This window comes from Penaeus japonicus, unplaced genomic scaffold (assembly GCF_977035675.1).
Source record: "Penaeus japonicus unplaced genomic scaffold, GWHDUDI00000001_assembly GWHDUDI00000028, whole genome shotgun sequence".
Taxonomy (NCBI): Eukaryota; Metazoa; Arthropoda; class Malacostraca; order Decapoda; family Penaeidae; genus Penaeus; species Penaeus japonicus.
In genome coordinates this window covers 24,841,728-24,859,227 of record NW_028234430.1, presented here as the reverse complement: position 1 = coordinate 24,859,227, position 17,500 = coordinate 24,841,728, and the positions used below count along the sequence as shown (strand labels likewise).

General features: G+C 38.4%; 1 protein-coding gene across 8 annotated transcripts in view; it reads right to left on the bottom strand.

The window, feature by feature from the left end:
* The window catches only part of lft (Limb expression 1 family member lowfat), a 182,037-nt gene that overhangs the window by 28,012 nt on the left and 136,525 nt on the right, over positions 1 to 17,500 (bottom strand). For 2 of the 8 annotated variants that reach the window (XM_086553606.1, XM_086553604.1), the window contains exon 2: positions 737 to 796. The exons of 2 other annotated variants lie outside the window; for them this stretch is intronic. In XM_086553606.1, coding sequence (XP_086409732.1) covers positions 737 to 796 — 60 coding nt within the window. Of the gene's footprint in view, positions 1 to 736; positions 797 to 12,617; positions 13,614 to 17,500 lie in introns of those variants that run through there. 4 more of the 8 variants (XM_086553610.1, XM_043026826.2, XM_043026827.2 and 1 more) reach the window with 4 other exon arrangements.

Below are 17,500 nucleotides of genomic sequence, written 5' to 3'. Positions count from 1 at the left end.
AGGAAGACGAGGATGAGAAGGGGAAGGAAGAAGATGAGGGGGTGTAGGCATATGGTAACTTGGATGGTGTAAATGAGTTCGGTCTTCGCGCAGCTGGCAACATCGGGGGGTTGCCTGAGGCAGGGCGTTTAAATCACTGATCCCAGCTACGTTGTGAATCCAGATGAAGCCAGCATCCTCCTCCTCCTCCTCCTCCTCCCCTCCTTCTACCAGGATCTCCCCCTTCATCCTTCACCCTAGAGCCTCCCTTTAAACATACCCTTCGTCTCTCAGCCTTTAAACGTCTCCCTGTCTTCCTCCCTTTAAAAAATAAAAAAGCCCATATCCCCTCCTACCTCTTTAAATTAAGCATCTTCTTCTACCTGCTTCTGCCCGACGCTGCGTCTGTCTCTCCATGTCTGTGTGTCAGTCTGTCTACGAGGCTGTATGTATGTATGTATGTCTCTGTTTATTTGACCTATCTCTCTATCTATCCGTCTCGCTTATATAGGTCTTCTTCACCGGTAGACTGTAATTCCCTTTCCATCTCCTCGTTCCCTTTCCATTCCACACTTTCAGTCTATCCCACTGTCACACTAGGGCCGCCATACGATCTTCCTTCTTGTCACAGTAACCAATGATCCCAATATTAACATCACTGTGCTAACGGGCCCGTGAGACGTGCGTCAGACACCCAGGGCTCACAAAGGAATCAGTGTCTGTCCATCCTCTTCTTTTGGGTAAATAAGGGTGCGACACTTACCGTGTTCTGGGTACGACGGTCCGGCGAAGGTCGTGGGCGTGTGGGCGGCGGAGGCTGAGAAAATGGGCGAGATGCGGGTACGTGTTACTCACAGTGAAAATATTTAAAGATATATGTCAAAAGCCTAACACAAACTTTCTGGTCCTGAGACGAGGTGCGAGCGAGCGTGAGGCGTGGGGTGAAACAATGACGGGCGTGAAACCAATGATGGGCGTTACCACGAGAGTTGTAACACTCATGGTAATCACAGGTTTTCTAATGTACGCTCATACATACATATATAACATAAATACATGCGTATATCCACACATACAATACATACATAAATGCATTTGCACTTATATACGTACACCTATACATATAGGCTCACTTGCACGCAAGCCTGAAAACAGACACACGAAGGAACTACTCACATCAAAATGTTACACTCCAGAGTGCATATAACCAAGGCAAGACCACAAAGAGAAACATCTGAACACGAACGTAACATAAAGAGCACACTCAAGAGAAAAACGAAGAGAAAAACGGTAACGCTCAACAAAAAAGAGCATAGAAACCAACTCCGGCGCAAGCGACGTTCAAAGTATAACACCGGGAGGACCCACGTAACACGCAGGGGCACAAAGGTGTAACACCGGGCGACGCACGGGGGCTAACAGGTCCGCCAAATATCAAGGGAATAATGCTCAGCCCCCACAAACTGGCTGGCTGATAACCCAGACGCATTTCGCCATAAGGTAAAGTTTAATGCCTAACAGCCCCGGATTAGCATACAAACTGCCATGCATAAATACATTAGCCAGAGCTGCACGCAAGCAATACTCGCATATATACAGCCATCCCACAGCAACACGGGGGAAAGGGGCGTGTCTGCCACACCAGGACATGTGTGGTGGGCGTCTTACCACACCAGGACATGTGTGGTAGGCGTCCCACCACACCAGGGCATATGTGGAGGGCGTCCTACCACACCAGGACACGCGTGGTGTCTCCGTCCACAACAAGACGTGTATTTTGGCGTCCTACCACTTACTACACTAAAGACGCGTCTGTTACATACTATATAATATATACCCTTCTGATATTCTTCCGTCTATTTCTTCTGCATTGCCTGCGACTTAGAACTACATAATATAACCCATTTTATTGTTTACTAACATAAAATGATTCTGAAATTCTGTCCCCGTGTACTCCTCTGTGAACGACTGAACAAATATGTCGTGCGTATTTGTGTGTGATGTTCATAAAGGCACAATGCAAATTTATATACACACTTGTACAAGTACACACATGCTCTGCATATCTGTATCAGTTCATTCAATAATGTTCTGTGAAGATCGATAACGCATGCATAGTATGTTAACACGAAGATATGTACATGGGAGAATTCAGAATGAGCAAAATGATTTCCTGCATCATAGTAACATATTGACGAATGAAGTATCCGATTCAAAACAGCTGACTCACTCATGCTCTTCCTTTCTTTCCTTCTCTCTCTCTCTCTCTATCTCTCTCTCTCCAAAACCTGTCAGAAAATTCGCAAACCTTTATCAGTCAGTCTTTCATCTCCATCGCATTATCTCCACACATTCTGTACGACCCATGCCTCCCCCCACCTCCTTACACGAGGCTTTTATAAACCGATTCTTTATCGCGTTAATCTGATGAATTGATGGACCGCCTTCGCACAATCGATACATCCTTCACCGCAATTAACTCTCCCCACGACCTTAGCAAAACCCCACTCTGCCCAATACCCTCTCTGCCACTCCTACCACCACCCCCGTCGCCCCTACCACTACACCCACCACTACCGATAACGTCTACACGTTCACGCTGACAAAACACCATCTGTTAACTACCTGACCCGAAGGCAAACTACCTGAAATACGTACCTAAGAGTTTCAATTTGACTGCATATCTAGCGTGATTTTTTTTTCTTTTTTTTTCTCGTATGTATTGGGCGGTTCCTGCTAATCATATTGCAATAAATCATATCATGCAAAACAGGAGGGGGAATAGCTTTGTTATCCAGCCTCTCCAGAGCTCCCGAATAGCGTGGTATCTTCCCATGCAAGGCTTTCCTAGTATGGGAACCCTTGTATAGCATTGTATGGGTACCTTCTAAGAAGCCCCGCTGAGGCATCTCCATTGGCAGTCATTTAGTCGCCAAGAGTAGCATGACACCACCATAAACCGTTTTTACCAGCCTCCCTACCACCACCAACGACTAGGGTACACAGCCTGGCAAGTATTCCCCTCGAGACAACCTCATAACCGGTGTTATCACGGCTTTCGAACGATTATCCGGCAGCAATCGAGGGGGAGGGGGGAAAGGGTAGCAAGGGGTCACACCTCGCTGGATCGATCCTTGGTTGGAAATCCATATAAATGTATCTGGGATCAAGAGGTTTACGCGTCTGGAAAATGAGCTGGGGTGAAATATGGGAGGAAGAGTCTGAAAAAAGGTCATATCTGATAGGCATCAATCACGTGAAGGGGTAGTGGTCAGGTAAGAGGGGGCAGATGTCAGATAAAACAGAAGAGATCAGATAGCAGACACGGAGGGGGAACAGGTCATATAGATCGACTTTATCTCGTATCATTGTTCCCCATTTTAAAAGAACATCTGAACAGTATTCCACCAAGCAAACACCCTTTAACGTCCCATATATCTATGTCCTTATAAACTTGCTAAGTCTTTCCAAAACAAAGAAACAAAAAAAATCAACCTTTGACCTAACCAATAAGATATTATGGAAAGAAATCACCCAAACCGAAAAAATAAATAAACAAATAAAAAAACGAAAATACCCCCCTACGCATCTTAACGACAAAGGCAGGCCATGGTTGCAATCTGCAGCCAAATCAGCGCCACGCAACCGCTGTATCAGCACTGGTCCCCCCGGCGCCGCTGACCATAGAGCCAGGCAGCGGTTCGCGAGCGGTCGGCGCGCACGGCCATGTGATGGACAGGGAGACGGCGGGGAGAAGTCGGCCCACCCTTAAGAAGCAAGACTCATTTAAGAGCCGCTTCTCCCTAAGGTTTAAACTAAATTATGCCAGTTTAATCAGTCTGTCAGTCTGTCCGTCTGTCCCACTCACTCTCATACCCACACCTGCCTGCCAGACCTTCTATCTTTCAGATAGACACATACGAAATATTCGCCTTCCCACGCACACATGCATATGTTTTGATAAGCCTACCTATGTATATGTATATGCATACATACAAATAGACATATATAAGTAAACGTACGTACAAACACATGGAACCACACACACATACATACACACACATACATTTATATAATTTAAACAGACATATATTATATATATATATATATATATATATATATATATATAGGTAAATACTTACAAACGCACAAACACACATATGTATGTGTATGCATACATACAAGTACATATTTATACACACATACACAAGCGCACACACACACACACACACAAGCACACACATATATGTGTGTGTTTGTGTGTACGCGAGTATACATATACATGTGTATATGTATGTATGTATATGTATATGTATATATATATATATTTACACACAATTGCATGTATACATAAACATAAATATATTATACGACATTTATGTATAAGCACACACTCACAATCTAACCACCCTCCGTCAATACGAAAATTCAAAATTGCTCCTGCAAAAACGACGGGTCGAGACGAGGTGAACGACCAGCGGTACACGCAACTACACCAAAACCACCCCATACACCCAAGCCCCCTTCCTTCCTTTCCCTTCCCTTTAACTTCCCCTTTACCTTCCCCTCCCCTCCCTTTATTCTCCCCTTTTTACTTCCCTTCCCTCCCTTCCTCTCTTTTCGCCTCCTCTCTAAAGTTTTTTTTCCAATCTAGGCGTCTTTTCAATATATCGATTTCGGATGCAATTTCTATATGCTTTAAGGAACAATCAGTCAATTATAATTCATAATGATAGCATTATCATTATCATTATTATCATCGTTAACAGTAATGATAACAATAATCATTATTGCTATAATCATGTCAATTATGATAATGATGATAATAATAATGATCACAATAATAATAATAATAACCACAACAATGATAACAATCATAATAACAATCATTTTCATAATCATAACAATAATAGCAGTTATGCTAACAAGAGCGCCAGTAATTACGATAAAAAAAACAAAAACAATAGAATTAACAACACTGGCATTATCATTCTTGAAATTATCATACATATTTTCATTATCATTATTACTATCAATATCATCATAATCATAAATATCACTATCCTCCTTTTCATTGACATCATCATGATAATATGTGTATTCATATACACAGTATGTATATGTGTATATGTATGTATGTATGTATATATATACATATAAATTTATATAATATATATACATACATAAACACACATATATATACATATATACTGTATGTGCGTGTGTAGATCTGCGTGCATTTGTATGTGTATGCCGAATATGTATGTATGTGTGATTGTGTTTGTTTGTTTGTGCGTGTATATATATGTGTATATATATATATATATATATATATATTTATGTGTATATGTACATACATATATGCACATATGTATATATATGTATGTGTATATGTACATACATTTATGCATATATGTATATATATGTATGTATATATGTATGTGTATATTTATACATATTTACACACACATACACAGATATATATATATATATATATATATATATATATATATATATATATATATATATATGTATGTATGTGATTAGTGATTCAACGTGGCCGCGCCTCGCAGCCTGTCCATCACAACAAAAGTCCCCGCCAAGCAACATAAACATGGCGAACCCCTTCATTACCCCTCTAAAAAACACAACATAACCACTAGCAGCCCCTACATAAATATTCTCACAGCCTCTAGTTTGAAAGAAAAAAATCATGTATAAATTTTGCATAAACCTCCGATAAACACTGACTAAATGTTGAATAAATCGCGGCTGAACCATTTATAACGTCCAAGTTTTTTTTTCTCTAAATATTTTTTTTCTTTTTTTTTCTTGTTGGTCACCTGGTTCAAGAGACTGAAGTTATTGGTGTTCCCGAGAGACAGAGAGACAGAGAGACACGAACAATGGACCCCATCAACTTTAAAGAACCCGTCATTTGTCCTGATAATCATAGACATCTGTGCGTCTTAAAGAATAGAAAACACAGTCCGCAAGTTCCATCGATAAGCCGATCACCGCTATCACCGACCTCTAAACAATATGAAATTGGTCTCGCACAACAAGGCCGGATAATATACTTATACATCAAGAACGCATTACCGTGTATAATCATCAAGCCAGTGCTAATTAATTGGCATAACGAATCACTATAGCCGTGATCTATGATACGATTCCTCTGGAGGGCCCGACATGGCTTGCTCATGGGCGAGGTGACTCTACACGCCCACATTATCTCCTCTGGGATTAAAAGACATGACCGATGCCCGTAATCACGCCGTCTTAAACAAGTTAGAATGGGCCCAAAATACCTGTATAGCCGTAATAGCTTGTGATCGGGAAGACATCAGGCTATGTAATCATCGGGACTATGCTAATTAATTGACAGTGCTAATCACCACTATCGGCGAGTCCTAAACAATGCAGAATGGACGGCAAATACCTATTAATCGATAACACATCCTGCGCTTGGTCTAAAGTCTGCCATTATTGTCCTTGTCTACCAAGTACACAAGGTTCAATATCTTATTCCTAATGCCCGGGACACTCGCCGAAGACCGACCACTGTATAAAGTTTATAACACCTTCATGTTCGCTATGATATATGAAGCCAAGACCACATGAATAACTCTTCAGTAGAGCCCATTCAAGCGATCATGGAAAGAAAAAAAAACGAGACTGCCAACACAAGGTCGACCGCGATCGTCAATATATATACAGTATATATACAAGTCGAGAACGAGAACGAGAAAGAGAAAGGCAGAGAGTAAAAGAAAGAAAGAGGAAGAGTAAGAGAGAGAGAGTAAAAGAAAGTGAGAGAGAGAGAGTAAAAGAGACAGAATAAAAAGAGAGAGAACGACTATACATCTTTCGAGATGCTCTCTACATCTACACGAGGCGACCCTGAAGGGAAAAAATCCCCCACGCCTCCCTCTTCTCTGATTGTAGTGCTGTAGAATATACAACAGCTCTAGATAATAGTACTAGTTATCATAAAGAATAATGATAAGTGTTCCTATTCTGTTATTATCGTTATCATTATCGATATTATAGTTACTATCAATTCACTAATTATCCCAATTGTGTTAAAAACAAAGAATGCAATTTATAGACAAACTTTCTTCCTTACAATCAACTGGTTTGATATACGATATTTTCTTTTAGTGGCATTGTTTCATATAAGCGTACCGTATTATCAACAGCTAGTCATATTTTCATATGTGATTAAATCCACGAGTTTATGTAAGCGATTCAAAAGAGTCGCTGTTCCCCCCTTTTCTCCTTCTCCATCACCTTCTTCCTCTTTTTAATCTTTTTCATCTTTTCCTTTTCCTTTCTACATCTCCATTTCCTTCTTATGCATCTACTTCTACATCCCCTCCATCTCCTTCTCCTCCTCCTCCAACAACTCCTTCTTCTCCCTCTCCCTCTCCTCCCCCATCTCCTCCTTCCAACACATCCACACACCGAATACCGCCTCACTCCACCACGTACTAATATAAATAAGGGCTGACTGTAACTATAGCACACACTCGCTGTAACGCGCATTGCCTGTTTTACTGATTACAGCTACACCTTCTAATCATGTCGCGGTATATCACAATCCTTAATGCTTAAATTCCAGAAAAAAGAGAATGGAAATTAGGAGGTCGAAACTAAATAAAGGAGATTGGATGAATAAAGGATGCACAGGAAAGACCACTGACAGAAAGAGGAGGGGGAGAAAAAGAAACTGAAATACACAAAGGGAGAAAAATAGAGAAAGGGTTAGATAAGGGGAAAATTAGATAGAAGACAAAAGTAAAACATAGAAACGAGCGAAAATATTGATATAACAAAACAAAAACAAAAAACAAAAAACAAAAAAATATAATAAAATCTATGAAAGACAAAATAACGAAATGCATCCAAGACGAAGCGAATGATCAAGAATAAATAAAAAAAAATCCGGAAGACTAAAACACAAGAAGAAAGCCAGGCCGAGAAAAAAAAACACTGTCACAGCATCCCATCCTCATCTCCCCTCCTCCCACCCCCTAACACCGCCGCCGCCGCCGCCGCCACCACCGCCGCTCCGCCACCGCCGCTCCGCCACCGCCCGAGCTGCCGCACTGCTACCGCCATCCATCGTCTCCAAATATCAATTACTCTCCATAAACACATCGGGGACTTCAATGTTCATCAAGATAATTATCCGGGCAAGACCTAATTATCGCCTCCTGCACATACTTCCCTCATCGTCGATTATCTTAACCTCTCTTCATTCAGTGTTTAATGATACCTTTTCATTCATCTTCTTTCTTTTTTCTGCTTATTTTGCGCTTCCGCCGCCTCCTTTTTTTCTTTTTTTTTTTCTTTATTTAACAATGTATTCTTCGTTCTTCGGAGTTGCCTTCTTCCTTACTTTAGCCACGAATTTCTTCACAATCGTTATTCGGAAATTTGTCACTGTACTTTTCCCTGGTAGCGCCTCCTTTCATTCCTTCAGTAATAGTTGTAGTTATAATGATTTTATAAGTAGTTGTAATAATTACAGCAGTAACAGTAACAATGATTGTAGTAAGTGTTGCTAACAATTATGACAATAGTAATAATAAAAATAATAACAATTGTTATAATTTTGATCACAATGATATCTATAATTTTACTATCCTTCTCAATATTATCATTAGTAATTGCAATACGAATAAAACTACTACTTGCAATAACAATACAATGAAAATTATAATGTAAAATTGATGATTGTCATTAGGTCTAGTTTTGAAATATTAACAATACCAATATTAATTTTACTAACATGAAAAAAAAATTAAAAACAATGATAACATCCACAAAAATATCCATTTCTATGATACAGAAGCAAAAACAATACGAAAAGCAAAGCCTCAAAACTGATAAGATAACGAACAACCACAACTACTAGCTACACAGAAGCCATTTCAGATATCAGCTTTCAATTCCTGGGTGTCCATCTACTAGATGACAGAGGCGCAAATACGATAATGATTGTGTACACCTACTACCTTACTCAAATTAGCATTTGCTACCATAAACTTTCTAGCTCATAAGGAGTTGCGAAGTACTTGACAGAATCATCAAGAAAGGATAAGGAATCTACTGTGACCATGAGACATAGAAGCGACGATGGCTCTACAAACACCATGAGCACCATTAAGAAAAAAAATATATATATATATACATATATATATACATATGTATATATATATATTTATTTATTTATATACATACACATATCCATATATATATATATATATATAGAGAGAGAGAGAGAGAGAGAGAGAGAGAGAGAGAGAGAGAGAGAGAGAGATACACATATATATTCATATATATATATATTATCCGAAAGCAAAAATCGAAAGCGATGCCGACCAGTAAACGATGAGGAGCCATCAGGGTCTCCATTGTTTGGCCAACCATCAATTCCTGGATGCACTCCCCTCACGGAACAAGATAATTATACCCCTGAACTAACGTACGTGGCGCCAAACTACTTAAATACACGTTATCATGTTTACGACCCTTTTTAAGTATATATACACAATAATCATGAATAAATATGCATACAAACACGCACTCGCACAAAGGTAAACACACTAAAGTAATCAATGTGCCTAATGACCCGCGGACGCAGTAAGCATCTCTCAGGAGGCTTTCATTAATAATCCTTAATCCTGAAATTGGTCCTGACGCCTGAAGTTAATGAGGAGAGCTGTCGTGTTTGTTCTCAGGCATAGACTCGGCATCAAGTCGGATCGAAAAGTTAGATCAGCAGCATGATGACTACGCGGGAGAGGTCGGCGGCAGATGACGGGTGTCGGATCACTACGTTACGTGCCGTTGAAATCACGGGGATATAGTACGTGTGTTGTGTGTATTATGTTGTATTGCGTGCGTGCATGTGTGTGTGTAAACCAAGTTAGATCCGGTTATTTATCTTATAATGTTCACAATACTACCCGCGTTCAGGTAGCTAAATCACTTTTTAAATAACACTGATAATGAAAAAAAATTACCTTAACGATAAAGTTCATGACGAAAAATACGAATATTATGATACTAATAAACTATGATAAAGACAAAATTATAGTACTAAAAGAAATAGTCATTTAACTACTGTTCTCATTATTATTGTTCTCACTGTTTCGAAATTAAGAGTCCCGGTTATCCTGATATAACGAAAAAATACATCAAAGCCAACTATAGAAAGAAACCAAGTCGAAATCTCTAATCTTTAAGTGCATCAAGTGTGTGAATAATTAAATCTCGAGGGAATTACCATAATTGTTATTATTACATCTTTAATCAATAACCCTTTAATCATTATATTTTCGCCATCGATATTATCATTATCACCATTCCTATTGCCATTATAATCTTCATTATCATCAATATCATTAGCATAATCATTGTTTTACCAGCTACTATGATTTTTGCATTATCATGATTTTTATCATTATCATTATATCCTTTTCATAATTTTATTTATAATACAACTCTCACTATAGTTAGAATGATGCAAATTTTTATTATCGTTATTCATTATATTTGAATCTGAACATAAGCATAACGATAGTAAATAATGAAATGCGGAAATATGTAAATAAAAAGTATCTAAACCGTTGGCGTGGATTATGAAGATGAAGATGATGGCGATAATAGCAATTAGGATATTCATGATAAAATAGTAATAAATAGTAAAAATAACAAAGAATGATAAAGACAATAACAATAATAAAAAAGAATAACAGTGACAATTAGTGTTAGTGCTGAAACTAGAGGCAGTATCAATAACAATAACAATATCATTAGTAATCTTGATAGTAACAGAAATTATATCCATAATTATCATATTTGTAATAATGATAATGATAATAATAACAATAGCAATATGAATGATATTTACTTAAATAATAACAGTGATATACCATTTCCGGTATGATATATCACAGGGTAAAGGGGAAGAGGAGAAGGGGGAGAAAGGGGGGAGAGAGAAGGGGAAAATGAGGGGAAGACGGAGGGGCACGAGGAAAGGGAGGGGGAAGGAGAAGAGGGGGAGAGGGTAGTGGGCAGGGGGAAGAGGAGGGGAGAAAGGTAGGAGGAAGAAGGCGAGGGAAAGGAAGAGATATGGAAGAGAAGCGAATAATTATCATTATCATTGTTATTATCATTGTCATTATCTTAATAATTACAATAATAATAACTATTATTACTATAATAACAGCAACAATATTAATAGTTATCATTATCAAAATCCTTGTTACAATTATCGTTATCGTTAATTGTAGTTGCAGTAGTAACAGCATCTTTGTTGTTCTGTCTTATCATTCTGTCTATTTCCATCATTAACAGCATTTACATTACGATTATCAGCGTTATGTCTCGGTTATCATTCTTCCATTGCCATTTTCTGTTTTATCATCCTTGCTAAAAGCAGCTCCGAAATTCTTACTGTTCTTATTGTCATTATTACTATTATCATAATCATCATTATTGTTATCAATATCATTATGATGAAGATCATTATCACTACTGCTATCGGTTACCTTTATAATTATGGTAATTATGATTATCATTTCTGTTATGTTTGTAATCATAATCATTATGGTACTCAGCATTATCTTTAACTATTACCAATAATATTTGTTATTATTTATATTATTGCCATTTATGCAATGATTATCATTATCATCATTATTTTATCATTTGTATAATAATAAATGCCATTTCATATCGTTAGTGACACTCTTAGTTTTATTCTTGCAATAATGATGAATCTAAAAAGATACCAACTCGTATCCATACTCATGGCGCCGAAGAATATATTTTTGAAATGTATCATAACAATAATAATAGTATTATCAAAATAAAAATAAAAATAAAAATCAAGCCAATACTAATATAAGCGAATAATCAAACTTAGACTAAAGATAATTAAGAAGTAAACATAATAAATATTATCGGTACATATCATTATAATTACCACTAACATAATTAGCATAATCATTATCATCACAATAGTTAAACTTGTCACTGATTAATCATTCCATATCAATGGTACTTTCAGTAGAAGTACTAACAGTAATACATATATTTAAACGACATTGGACAAAAAAACAGTATTCATAATCATACACCTAATCAGAAACAAAAAATAAAACTCATAAACACACACACACGCTCTCTGACAATCCAAACAACCCCGATAAAAAAAGCTCACTGCTTCACACCGCATTTAATTCGCCGAAGAAAACGGTGGACAAGGCACTGACTGCAAGAGAATGCAATGGCAATTACACAGTGTACATGAAGGGATCCACACGCATCCCGCACCAAGTCTCAGGACGTACCAATATTCGTAACAAAAAAAAAAGGTAAGAGAGAAGGTTTGCAGCGTTTGTTGACCTCGCTGTACACCTACAGGGAGTCTGAGTAACCCCCATGACTCATCACGTTCGGATAGCGATAGTAAACAACACCGACTCAGAGTCCAATTATAAGATTCTATTTGTGAGCTGCTGATGAACAAGATAGCAATCAGATACAGAGCTCGTCCGCCGGGTGACGTACGGACGCTGGGCTCGCTCTACGTTCGGAAGAATCGAAGGACGATCTCTCACCTTTTGATCTGCCCCTGTCCTTGCGCTCCGTGATCTCTTCGTAGACATGCGCCACATTCTGGACGCTGATCAGCTCGGAGAGAAGCATCTTGGCCGAGGGGGTTCGATAGAAGTGGGCTGAAGAGCGTGAGTCGATCGTACTTGGGTCGGCCGGGACGGTGGGTGAGGTAGTGGGCACAACACGGCGAGAGGTAGCGTGGCTGTCGGAGCTCCCGCAGGGGTGGAGGGGGCGGGGACACTACTAGCTGAGGGGGCGGGAGGGCTCTGTGGACCGTCCCGATGCTGCTGCTGCTGCTGCTACGTGGCCTCGACAAGGAAGTTTACGCCCTCGCCGTGATCTCAAGAACACACACCACTTGGGGGTACGCACAGGGGTCCCGAGAAGGCTGGCTGGGTGACGGGTGGGCCGGGGAACTGGTGGCAGTTCTACAAAAGCGTCTGCGGACGCCCCGGGAGAGAAAAGTGTGGTTGTTAGCGAGGGCGGAGGCTGGAGGAGGAGAGCAGCAAGCGAGCAGGTCGGAGGCGCATGGGAGGAGGGACGCTGCTCGGGAGTTTCACTGGGACTCGCGGCTTAGCGGGAGGTACAACCTGACTAGTTAAGGAGTTCGCCCCGTAACAATGGCCCAGGCCCGCGTCTGGCCAGCTGCTCCCGGCGTATGGCGTTCCAAGCAGCAGAGTGGGAACACGGCAGCAGCACCTCGCTCACTCCCTTCTTGCACTTGATGACGGACCCTCACCTCCAGACTTTGGAAAAAACTGCGCTACAGCTTCGCAGCCTCCGGACAAGTACAAAGTCACGCCTCTGGGGCGTTTACGATCTTTCTGATGGGCGGGGCTTCGTAACTGGGTTATGGACACGCCCACAAACTCAGTATGAGGTCTGACACGCACACACATACACGCGATGCTCTCGCACCACCGCTCTTACGCAGCGCACGCAGTCGCCGTCCTGATGCTACGCTCGCGCCACACTGACTAAACGCACTGACGGGGCGTTCTTACAAAAAATCGGGGTAGGTGGCGGCAGCGGGCGCGGCGCAGGAACATCGCTCGGGCAGCTGTGGGCTTCGGTCAAGAGCGGCTCGCAGGCCTACGATCCCGCGGCCGAGACATTGTGACACGCGCCGAGCTGGCCGATACGCCGGCCCCGCCACCCAGCCACCGACCGCCACCCCTCAACCAACCAGCTAGCCAGCCAGACAGCATGCTAGCCAACCAGCCAGTCAGCTAGACAGACACGCCAGCTAACCAACTAGCCAGTCAGCTAGTTAACCAGTTAGACAGACAGCTAGCTAGCCAGTCACTCTGCTAACCACCTTTCTAGTAGGTCAAACAGTGTGCCAAAGCGTCTGGAAGCCAATCTATAGGAGAGTTAGCTAGCAATCAATACAGTCAGTCAAGGCCCTAGTAAACCTGTCAAGCACTCGTCTAACCAAGCAGTTAGCCTAAGACACCTAAATCAGTCGCTTGCTATATCAAATCTACTGCCAAATCAGTTGGTCCTCAATACATAGGGATGCCAACAGCCTTCTCCAAGACAGACAATAGGATGAATACACACACCGTTCTATATAACGGAAGACTCAGCTCAATACAAAAACATCTAAACCAAAATAACCCATCCTCGCCCAAAAATAGATAAATAAATAAATAACTAAACATAAACACGTCAACTTAAAAGAGGCAACAAAGAAACCACGAGCAATGGACGAAGGGGCGACGCAAACGAGAAATCAAAGGATTATAAACAAAAAAAGAAACATGTACAGTAGCATCACCTTCTGTATGGGGTGTTTGTCTTTCTAATGGAATATCGTCATCATTACCATACTCATTATCATGGTCATCATCACATTCTTTATCGTCACTATTGATATTACTACCATTCTTTTTTATAAAGTCACTATTATCGGCATCAGCGGTGTAATGTAAGAATCAATGATGAAAACATATAGATGAGTGTGCTTGTGCTATAACACGTACACTCATAAGTAAGGATAGGCAAACAGATATCGATATTAATACAGGGTGATATGCAAATACAAACTAAATAAATACTAAAGAAAAAATCTCCTTTCTATCGCTGTGAATAAACACCTGGAGGATACCCAACATAGTCTCAAATTACGATACTGAAAAACATGAACCAACATAAAAGAAACCTTAGACATAAAACACCATGATGGTCGACGAAAAAAAAAAAAAAAAAGAATATATGTATAGAATATAACAAAGACGATACTCCACTGTTATTAACGTTTTCCTCTCCTCTCTCTCTCTCTCCCAATACATAATTACCTTCTCTCCCCCCCCTCCCCCCTCTCTCTCTCTCTATTTTCCCCTTCGGCCATAAATAATTTTCTTTCCCTGCTGCCTCACCGCGAACCGCATTCTCTTCTTTTTAGTTTTATGGTCATCGTCATAATGGTACTTATCGATCTCCGTGTTTAATTCTTCTCATTCTAGGCTTTGCATAATGGATGTGTACAGGATAGAGTAATGGTGGCGATTATGGATATTTGTAAAAATAGAAATGGCAACTGTAAAAGTGATAGTAGTAGTAATAGCAGATGCAGTAATAGCAATATGAATAGTACTAACAGTAACAGTATTAGCAATGAAAGTAGACATAGCAGTATTTGTAGTACAGTACAAGTAGCCCTAACAGCAGTAATACTAGAAGTAGTAATGGCAACAAAATTATCTGTAATAAATGAAGTAATGATAGTAATAGAACTACTAATATTCATAGTAGTAGTAGTCTTAATAGCGATATGAAAAATATTTTTATTACTTGTAGTAAAAAGTAGAAACACTAATTACAAATATGATCATGAAATTATGCTAACAAATATGACAATAATGATCATGATGAAGATAATAGTGCTATCAACAATGCCAATGAGATAGCAATACTATCATGGTTTTACTATCAACGTCAATAACGAACAATATTAAGAGTAATAACAACAATTACTACCACAATAATTGGTATTGTTATCATTATTATAATTATCATTACCATTATGACTACTACTAGGTTTACTATTGATGCCGTAATTATTAGCATAAATAACACCATGAACGATAAAAGAGCTTGATCATTATCAATAACACAAGCATAATAATAACATTAATATTAATATTAATAAGAAGAACTATAATAATAATCTTAATCAAATTAGAACCATCATTATGAATGATAACACCAACCATAATAATAATTTTTTTTTCAATATTATTGCTAATCATGTGGATAACAAAAATATCAATAATAGTAATAATACCAATAATAGTAATAAAAATTACATGTTATTCCTCCTCTTATTACTGCTATTATTAATAATAACAATACAATAACAAGAAAATCAAAATAGTAATGATCACAAGATCTTCACAATAACTAAATTAATAGAGAACGACACAGAAAATGGAACGTGAACGAAACGCAACACTTTTACATAATAAACATGACAGTTATGAAAAAATAAGCAACCATGCTAGTTATAAAACAAAAACAACGGGAAATGATAATAATGGTGAAGATCATATTACAAGAACAGCATAACTCCTATTAATAATTATAACACTAATTATGATTCAAATTAATAATTAGAACTTTTATTAGAATCATCACTATTATGACCATCATTATTACGACTATCAATATGATATCAATATGGTCATATGATGATTATCATATCATTAATTTTCATTGTCAGTTATCATCATTCAGTGATTCCCCTTTCTTAATCATTGCTGTTGATATCAATTAATAATGATGATGATGATGATGATGATGATGATGATGATGATGATAATGATACTAGTAAAAATAATAATAATAATGATAATGGTAATAGTAATAGTAATGATAATGATAATGATAATAATAATAATGATAGTACTAATAATGATTACAATAACAATCAGGCTGAGGAGACCAGCAACAATAATTGTAACAGTAAAGATAACCTAACTAACTGTTCCTGTTTTACGTCTCAAACTCCCTTTTTTTATATAATAAGGGCTAGGACGGTGCCTTCCTTCGTAGGACTTTGGATTAGGCAGTGAGAGGCCGTTACCCCGAGCGGCTGCCCTCCCTAACCTCGGGCCGAAGCCAGGGCTCGAACCCGTGCGTTTGGAACCGTGCGCGTTAACTACTATGGTCCATAATATAAACAAATAGTTGTAATACTTAAATAAACAAATCAACAATAACAGAAGTAATGATGATTATAGAATAATGATAATAATAACAATAGTGATTTTAACAATAATAATAATATTAAAACAATGACAATAATGATAACAATAATAGCAATAACAACAAAAACAGCAACAATAATCATAACCACCGCCATAATAATAGCAACAACAATAATGTTAATAACAATAAATCAAAACAAATATAGAAATAATCAATGCAACTTTCACACAAGTTATCACCAATGATAGATGATGGTATTCCTAATGAGGAAATCATATCTCCTTTTCAAATGCAAGGGTATGATAACATTTAACACTTGTCGTTATCATCAACTTAAGTGTTATTCTCATAATGTATTATCATAGACGTTATGTTATTATCAATGACATTACCGTTAATATCAACATTACACTAATAATAGTGATGCTAATGATGATGATGATGATGACTATAATGATGATCTTAATTTTAATAATGATGATAATAAAAATAAAAATAAAAATACTACTACTACTACTACTGATAATGATAATAATAATAATGATAATAGTAATAATAACAGTAATGATAATGATAATAACAGTAATGATAATAATAATAATAATAATAATAATAATAATAATGATAACAATAAAAAAAATAAGATAACGTTGAAGATGATAGTACTACAACC